The sequence below is a fragment of the Cotesia typhae genome, unplaced genomic scaffold, assembly GCF_013202065.1.
Source record: "Cotesia typhae breed Kobodo isofemale line unplaced genomic scaffold, CoteBio_Ctyphae contig_83, whole genome shotgun sequence".
Lineage (NCBI taxonomy): Eukaryota > Metazoa > Arthropoda > Insecta > Hymenoptera > Braconidae > Cotesia > Cotesia typhae.
Genome location: NW_027423769.1, coordinates 1,920,285 through 1,929,279, shown reverse-complemented (window position 1 = coordinate 1,929,279; position 8,995 = coordinate 1,920,285). Strand labels below are relative to the sequence as shown.

Here is an 8,995-nt window from a genome sequence, read left to right as displayed (position 1 = left end):
TTTATTGATAATTTTTGATAAATATTTCTATCGCCAGAATATTTATTAACCAAAGGAGGACCTAAGCTAACTCTTTTTACACTTTAATAGTTTTTAATATATTTTTACATTGATTAATTAATTAATTATTAAAAAAAAATTAACTTTAATGATAAAAGCACTGAAGAAATAATTGAAAAATTTCCAATATTTAATTGGCTTGAAGTAAATTTGTGATAACATTATTTATATTTTAATCATGTATATCTATACTAATTGTACATATTATATTATCAATTTTTTTTGTGTCTAATTGAATGTGTAAATTACTTTTAAAAAAAAAAAAAAAAATTTAATCACAAGTATTTTATAAATCTACGTTTTGTCCGAATTGCTTTTAAAAAAATTGACAAATGATTAATGTATACTATAAATATAAATTATAATAATCGAGTAAAACGTAGAAAATTTATAATTGTAATATTTACAGACACATAAATTTTATTAAAAGAAGATTTATCAAGCAATTTAAATGAGAGATTAATAAACAGTGAGATAAATTTATAAATAAAAATAATATGATAAATAATCACATAATTTTTTGTAAACATTATTATCATTATCAATTAAAAAGTCTGGTCAAATATAAATAATCTAACAACAACAAATTATTGTAAATTAAATCAGGTAATTATTTAAAAGTCGGGTCAACCCCATTTTGGGTCATAACTAGGTAAAAAATTAACATTTTTTAATTTTTTCAAAATTTGTTAGAATTGTAACCAACTATTTTTTTTTTTTTTTTTTTATGTATTTTTCATAAAAAAAAATACATAAATAAAATCAAATATAAACTTCGTTAACAAAAATAAAAATTAAAATAGTTGACCCCACTTGTAAATATTTACCCTAAATCCAATCATAAATAATTATTTTGACGTCTTACCATTTAAATGTTATTGTTTATTAAAAAAATAAAATGTCTCGGATAGATAAATATTGTATTATAAATTACACGGGTACGGATAAACTGATAAACTCAACTGTATTATATCCGTCAGTTAAAGTGGCATTAATTCTGACCTTTGGAATCTCTTTTTTATTAAACTCAACTGGGAGTTAAATAAAATATCAGAATTACTCTGGTGTGTTCTGTAAAGTAGTGGTGATTGAAGCGGTGGAATACTCACAATGTCGGTAGTAATTTTAGACGGTGGGTTTTCGACCCAGCTTTCGGTGCATGTAGGCGAGAAAGTCGACGGGCATCCTCTGTGGACTGCTAGATTCCTAGCAACGAATCCTACAGCTGTCTATCAGACACATCTAGATTTTCTGCGCTCGGGAGCGGATATAATAATCACCAACACCTACCAGGCGTCAATCGACGGATTTATTCAGCACCTGGGGCTGACAAAAGTCGAGAGCTTCGACTTGATTGCTAAAGCAGTGGACCTGGCGAAGCAGGCGCTCCAAGTTTATCTGCTGGAGACGAAGGACAAGGAAGTTTCTAACAAAAAACCGAAGATTGCCGGGTCTTGCGGGCCTTACGGAGCTTCCTTGCATGACGGGTCGGAGTACACAGGTGAATATGCTTCTAATATATCAAAAGAATTTTTAAAAAAATGGCACAGACCTCGCATCCAGACCCTCATTGACGCCGGAGTTGACTTCATCGCTCTGGAGACTATTCCTTGCCAAATAGAAGCTGAAGCGCTGGTGGAGCTCATCAAGGAGTTCCCGGACATCAAGGCCTGGTTGTCTTTTTCGTGTAAAAATGACGGAAAATCTATCGTTGATGGCAGTGACTTCAGAACTGTTGCTTCTTCCTGTTTTAATAACGCAGTTCCCGGACAGCTAGTTGCTGTGGGAATTAACTGTCTTGCTCCTACCGCTGTCACGCTTCTGATAAAAGGAATTCAAAATAATAAGGGTAACAAATTCATCCCGCTGATTGTTTATCCTAATAGTGGGGAAACTTACACTGTTTCTGAAGGCTGGAAGAAGAACGGAAATGAACCACCCCTGGAAACTTTCATTGATGAATGGCTCAATCTGGGAGTCAGATATGTTGGAGGCTGCTGTAGAAGTTACGCTGATGATGTTGCCAAGATTATTATTGAAGTCAGGAAATGGCAGAAGAAAAAATTTATTCCTTGTTGTGAATAACTGTTAATAAAAATTGTTTTAATTATTATTTTTATCTTTTTAATTTATTTGGGTTGTTGAGTATGATACTGACTTTTATTGACATCTAGTAGTTTTTATAAATTAATTATAAAATATTTTTTATTCCACGTGGATAATTAAAAAATATTTATTTTATGAAATTAATTATTTTTAGATGTCTGATTTTAGGATTATAAATTATTTAAAGTACCTTATTATGCTTTTATTGATGACACTAAAGCTTTGGCAAATATTAGAAATTTTATCAAAATTTTATCAAGATTTAAGAATTTTTTTTAACAAATAAATTATGAGAAAAAAATTTCTAACAGCTGTAAATTTTAGTGTCATAAAAATTACAAGTGTAAATTTTTAGCATTGTTTAAAAATAATTAATTTACCAAAAAATTGACAGTCGTCAGCTAACTTCACTATCACTTTTAATACAGATTTATTTTTGTGAACATTAATTGCAAATTAATAAAATATTTATAAAACTAAATAAAAATCTGATCAATAAAAATTTTCATAAAAAAAAATCAATTCAGAAAAATATATGAAAAAATAATTATGAAGATTAATGCTTCATAAATTTATCATTATAATATTTATCCATGACACTCGGTTGACAGTTAACGATTTTAATTCGAACATCTTAAAATAACTTCCAATAGGTAGCGTTGTCTTTCTTTTTTTTTTTTTTTTTTTTTTTTATTATTTTTATTTTTCAACAATCACAATAACGTATATATGCACGTGCATTATTAAATATTACGCAGTTCGCCGGATAGTGTCCAGTTCCAGAGTATTGAATAAAATTTCTAACCTTAATTTCTAATCTCCGCCGCACCTGTGCCTTGAATTATTTTATTTACAGAAAATAAATAATTAACAAAAAAAAAAAAAAAAAAACATGAAGGTAAAAGTGTTAGACGGAAGCTATTCATCTCAAATATTCACTCATGTAAACAAGAACCCAGATGGAGATCCACTGTGGACGGCACGTTTTTTGGTGACAAATCCTGACGCGGTCTGTGACACACATTTGGATTTTCTGCGCGCAGGGAGTGACATAATCGAGACAAACACCTACCAGGCATCGATGGACGGATTCTGTAAGTACCTAGGAGTCACTGAAGCGGACAGCCTAGACATAATTTTAAAAGCCGTAGACCTCGCGAAGCAGGCTGTAAAAATCTACAAAGAAGAAATAAAAGACAACGAGAACGCGGTAAACGACAACCCGTTGATCGCCGGGTCTTGCGGGCCCTACGGAGCCGTTCTTCATGACTGCTCAGAGTACACCGGGTCTTACGGTAAGAAAGTGTCCAAGGAATTTTTGAAAGATTGGCACCGACCCAGAATGGAGACACTGATAAAAGGCGGCGTTGATCTTCTGGCAATTGAAACAATTCCTTGCGCCGAGGAAGCTGAAGCTTTAGTTGAATTACTGAAAGAATTTCCAACCACCAGAGCCTGGCTGTCTTTCTCGTGCTCCACTGATGGGTCCACCCTGGTCGACGGAAGTAACTTCAAAGAAACTGCTCTGAACTGTTACAAAAACGCTTTGCCAGATCAGCTTATTGCTGTCGGTGTTAATTGCTTGTCGCCTCATCACGTCTCGGCTTACTTGTCCAAGATCAACAAAGATTGTCAAGGAAAACCAGTGCCTTTAATTGCTTACCCAAACAGTGGAGAAGTTTTTACTCCTGGAGAAGGTTGGAAGAAAAATGACGGAAAATCTTGTGACATCAAGAAGTACACTCACGAGTGGCTTGAACTCGGAGTCCAGTACATTGGAGGCTGCTGCAGAACCACCGCTGCTGATGTCGCTAAAATTAGAAGTCAAGTTGACTTTTGGAAGTCCCAAGAGAGAGAAACATCCGTTTGAATATTTTTTTCACGGTCATATTTTGATAAAGTTTATATTTTTGCATACTTTGAACTTGTTATCTTGCTGATAAAATTTATATGTAATTTTTTCATTCTTAAATAATTTAATAAAATAAAATTATCAAGATGGTATTTAATAATTAAATAAATTTAAGTTATTTTAACAGCTCTACTTGATAAAGTACAAAATTTCATCTCCTAGCGAATAGCTCTCCTTGCTTGATTTACTATTAACTTTTATTGTTTTAGTTTCGAGGTTGACGTTGAATATTGCGTCTGATGGTATCAGTACTTTTCCATTGAGAATATTCTCCAGGTGCGGGATTGTTCTAGGTCCTAGGACTGGGTCTTCGTACCGGTAGAGAAGCACCGATGATGCATCTAGAAATTTTATTTATTTATTTATTTATTAATAAGTAAGGCCAGAATTTTTGTTTTAATTTGACAATAACAATTAATAATTATTCGTGAAAAATTTTTTTTATATAATTTTTTAGATGAAAATTTTTCAAAATTTAATTTTATAAAAAAAAATGTCTAATAATTTTTTCTTAAAGCCGCAATTCAATTACTTATAAAAAATAAGTGTAAAATAAAATTACCTTTAATACGTTTATTTTCCTTTGCTATTTTAGCCGCAATATCTCCAGCAGTATTCCCCTCACAAACTTTAACATTCATCGTAAAAAGCCCACTACACTTCTGAGGATTGATAGCTTTAACTCCAACTCCTGGAGTCGCAAAGAAGCTAATATAAGGCGCTCCTGGACAGCATTCCTCCTTAGTTTTCTCCGGCGCATTATCAGTATACTGAACCTCAATATCTTCCAAATCAAGAGTGTTCTTCAAGTACTCCTTACTTCCCTTAAGAACACTAACTTCATCAAACTCCAGAGTCAAGTTGAGCGCAGCGAGGCCTACATTTTGCATCTTTTCCCTGGTAGCTTGCACAAACGGCATCACCCGCTTCATATACTTCTTAAGTTCATTCTTCTTCCCCAGCTCCACACTAATTATTTTATTATCCGGCAGAGAATTATTGTTCTTGCAATAAAGCTCTTTCATCGTCGTCAAAACCGTGCTCTGCCACGGAGGAAAAGTTTTAGCAACCCAAATAATTCCCCGGTCTGGTTTTTCAACCTGAATGCTCTCCGTTTTACCTTTCCCAGATTTTTTAACAGCTGTATGATTCTTCAGCAAGATCCTAAACGAATGCGCCGCGTCCATCAGGTACTGCGAGGACTTGATCAAAATATTATCAATATGCCCAACTTCTGGCCAGCGTGCTTTTAGTACACTTTCTTTGTGAATAATACTCCTGACATGTTCGCAGACGTGCGGACAAATCGAAGCCAGCAAGATGGTCTGTAAATCAATATAGTCGATAATTAAACCCCAATTGACTCCTTCCAGCGCACTGAGTTGAATGTACTTGTCTCTCGCAGTCTGCAGCTCAAAGAATCCAGTCCTTAAAGCTTCCTTGTACAGCATCTTCGCGTAATTTTCCTTAGTCTCCATAATTTTTAAATTCATCTCGCTCTGAAAAACTTTGTCATTAAAAGTTGTCGGCTTACCTTTCCTGAAAGTGTTCTCGGTCTCCATGACTTCTTTCACCCACTCAATAAAAGTGTAAAGTCTGAGAATCCCAGCATCAGCCATAGACTCAACAAAATTAGCATCTTCAACAGAGTCCCCAGAATCTGCAAGACACAGTCGCATTCCATCAGCAGAAAATTTCTCCACAGCTTCAGTCAGAGTCAGGAAATTCCCCTCAGACTTGGACATCTTCGCGGAGTTCAGCATCAAGTGACCATTCGCCCGGATTCCACGTGGCCAGTTCTCCTGCTGGTCAGCCCAGATTGCCACGTGGTTGTAAATGTAAAACGTAAGGTGATTCTGGATCAAATCTTTCCCGGAAACTCGCAAGTCTACCGGGTACCAGTACTGGAACTCCCTACGCATGTGCTCCAGTGCCTCCTTCTTGATTCCCGTCTTAGGTAACTTTGCGTTCTTAAAGAAAATATAATCCCAAACTTCTGGAGTCATTTGCTCTGCTTTTATCCCAAGAACATTAGGCTTGTCGCCTTTGAAGGTTCCTCCCTGCAGCAAGTGGGCTACTGTATAATAAGCATTGTAGATCGTAGAGTCAGACAGCGACTCTATCAGCCAATTTTCATCCCAAGGTAATTTAGTTCCCAGCCCGTAAGTCCTCGAGCAAGCGTACTCGTGCAGCCAATCCAGACAAGCCAGGAAATTTTTCCTGACTTCTTCGTGAAAAGTCTCGATATTATCCAGCGCTTTTAAAGCGTCTTTTTTCCAGGAGTCTTCTCCGTAGTCCAGGTACCACTGGTCGCATAACGCGACCACACACTCGTCATTTGACCTTGAAATAATCACTTTTTCCGGTTCGTAGTACACGACAGCTGATTTCTCATCAATCATCTTCTTTTGGATAAGCTTTTTCACATCCTGAATTTTTTTACCTTTATACTCACCAACCAATAGCACGCCTTCGTAAAATCCTTTTAAATAAACCATCTCTTTGGCCTGCTGAAGCTTCTCTTTGTCATTCTGCGACTGGATTTTTAATTGGTCATACAGAGTAACAGCAGCTAAATTACCAAACTCGGGAATTTCAAGAACTGAAATCGGCTCGTAAGGCAGAACCATTTCATCTTTAATCCCGTACTTTTTCCTCAAGGCCTGCTTCTTCTTCAAGTCAACCAGCGCCGCGTAGTCGTCCGGAGAGTCACTAGGAACTGAAGTAACCACTCCAGTACCCTTGTCTTCTTTAATCGTCAGCATGGGGAGGGTGTAGATGACCTTATGGCTGGTCAAGGGACTGCTCAAAGCCAGTCCCATTAATTCTTGACCAACCAGCTCGGCAATAACAGGAATTTCTCCTTCTACTTTCATAAATCCTTGGTAAGCCATGTTCCTCGCAGCTCTTTTAGTCGAGATAAAGACCTCGCCGTTGGCCAGGGTGTAAGCAATGTATTTAATATCAGGATGGATCCAACAATTAGTTTGTCCGTACATTGTTTCGGGTCTCAGAGTCGCGGCTACTAAATAAATTTTGTTTTTAAAATTTTTAAGCTTCTCTAAGGGCTCTAGCACCTTCATCTTCACCAGAGTGTACTCCTGAGGCCCGACTCCTTCTCCGGAGGACCTATCGTGGTCCATGCAGGGCTGATTGTCTTTAGGGGAGAAAATAGTGTACCGCTTTCCGTACTTGACCTTGTTCTTGGCCTTCAGGTGCTGGAACTGCCACCTGACAAAGGAATCAAAGAAAGGATTTGCGTCAGTTGTGATGAAAGTTCGCCTCCAGTCGACGTGCAGACCAATTGACTTCAAGTCGCTGACTGCTCGAGGGGGAAAATAGTCCAGCCAGTAAGACGCGTCGGCGAATTTTTTTATTTCTTCGTCTTCGATTCCAAGACTGCGCATTATTTGCCACTGGTATTTAGCGGTCCCGGCTTTAGCGACAGCTTTGCTCTTTTTTCCCTTGCTTTTGTCCTTGATAATCGCGTCAGCTGCGTCTTCTACTGCAGCGACTTCTTCCTCCTGGTCCGGGAAGTTCGGGGGATACCCGAATACCTGCATCTCCCGCATCAGCTTGTCAGCGCAGGCTTTTATTGGCATTCCGGTGCAGTGGAAGCCAAATGGGAAAAGGACTTTCTTTCCCAGCAGCCGGTTGTATCTCACTGCGAACTTTAATTTATTTTATTATTATTAGCAACTTTCCAGTCACTATTTTGCTTTATTAAATAATGACTTTTGTTAAATCACACTGTAGTTTCTTAAATATTGAAGTTTTTAAAAATATAAGCTCATCCTGATGTTATACTCATCAAGAGCTTTCATTTGAGTACCCACATCAATTTTTGATATATTTTTCATATATACATATATATAATATATATATAAATATATGAAAAATTGATGTGGGTACTCAAATGAAAGGTCTCGATGAGTGTAACATCGGGATGAGCTTATATCTTTAAAAATGTCAACAGTTTACAAGATACAAGGTAATTTCTTAATTATGTATCTAGAGATAGAGCATTTTCGAATGCAGTCTAAATACTTATCACAATAAATTGACTATCGATGAGAATGATATAAAATCTTAAAAAGACATAAATTCAAGTCAAGACATTTGCAATGACATTAAATTTCACTCAAATGACTATCCTGGAAACAAAATTTTCCTTATTCTCTTATTAATATAGATTTTTTATTATTTATAATTGGAGATGTAAGTAAGTAGAGTCTACTGAAACTAATCATCTTCGGGACATTAACTTTTAATTTATTAGACAATTACCTCGCATTTTGATAGAGAGAACGTGTGACCCAGATGTAGCCGGCCGTTCATATAAGGGAACGGAAAAGTAGCCAAGAATTTTTCATCTTTGGACTTAGCTTTTTTAGGAGCATCTTCCTCGTACGCTTTGCTCGCTTTCCACTTGGCTTGGACTTCTTTTTCTATTTTTTGGAGGTATTCTACTTTGAAGGTTCCCTTTCGTTCATTAGCCTGGAAATAAAAAGATTTAAATATTTTTGTGTCGTAAATATTATTAATATAACAGGGTAACAGCTGCTAAATATTTAAGTAGGTTAGGATTTTTGTGTAATTATATTAATCCGTATTTTAAGAATTTTATTATATTAATTAAGTATGTTATTGATGTTCGGTAATAAAAAGTGTTGGTACTCACCATTTTTGAGGTGTATAGTTTTAATTACACTGTTTATATTGTATATATTTTTGGTAATACACGTGAGCATCCGGCTTTTAAGAAGAACATACACAAGTTTATATTACTTGCGCGTTTTTTCTACCTTGCTGTCACATGAGTTGTGAGTAATGAAAACGAACCCCATTTTTATGCGCCATTTTTTAAATTGTTAGTGCTGACATGACATTATTTGTTGTCTTTATTTCATCATTCTT

The 8,995-nt window shown here is 35.8% G+C and overlaps 3 protein-coding genes across 3 annotated transcripts; 2 read left to right on the top strand and 1 right to left on the bottom strand.

Moving 5' to 3' along the window:
- Positions 1-29: 29 nt before the first annotated feature.
- Positions 30-2,173, top strand: LOC141533328 (betaine-homocysteine S-methyltransferase-like). Its single transcript, XM_074252149.1, has one exon. It carries the CDS (start codon positions 1,171-1,173, stop codon positions 2,143-2,145), a length of 975 nt encoding a protein of 324 aa, XP_074108250.1. The 5' UTR covers positions 30-1,170; the 3' UTR covers positions 2,146-2,173.
- Positions 2,174-2,893: 720 nt separating this feature from the next.
- LOC141533327 (betaine-homocysteine S-methyltransferase) lies at positions 2,894-4,204 on the top strand. Its single transcript, XM_074252147.1, has one exon. The coding sequence runs from the start codon at positions 3,059-3,061 to the stop codon at positions 4,034-4,036; it is 978 nt and encodes a 325-aa protein (XP_074108248.1). The 5' UTR covers positions 2,894-3,058; the 3' UTR covers positions 4,037-4,204.
- Positions 4,194-8,777, bottom strand: Leurs (Leucyl-tRNA synthetase). Its single transcript, XM_074252143.1, has 4 exons — positions 8,760-8,777; positions 8,366-8,575; positions 4,641-7,749; positions 4,194-4,419 (listed from the first exon to the last, which is right to left on the bottom strand). The coding sequence occupies exons 1-4, from the start codon at positions 8,760-8,762 to the stop codon at positions 4,208-4,210; spliced, it is 3,534 nt and encodes a 1,177-aa protein (XP_074108244.1). The 5' UTR covers positions 8,763-8,777; the 3' UTR covers positions 4,194-4,207.
- Between the last annotated feature and the right edge of the window lie 218 nt (positions 8,778-8,995).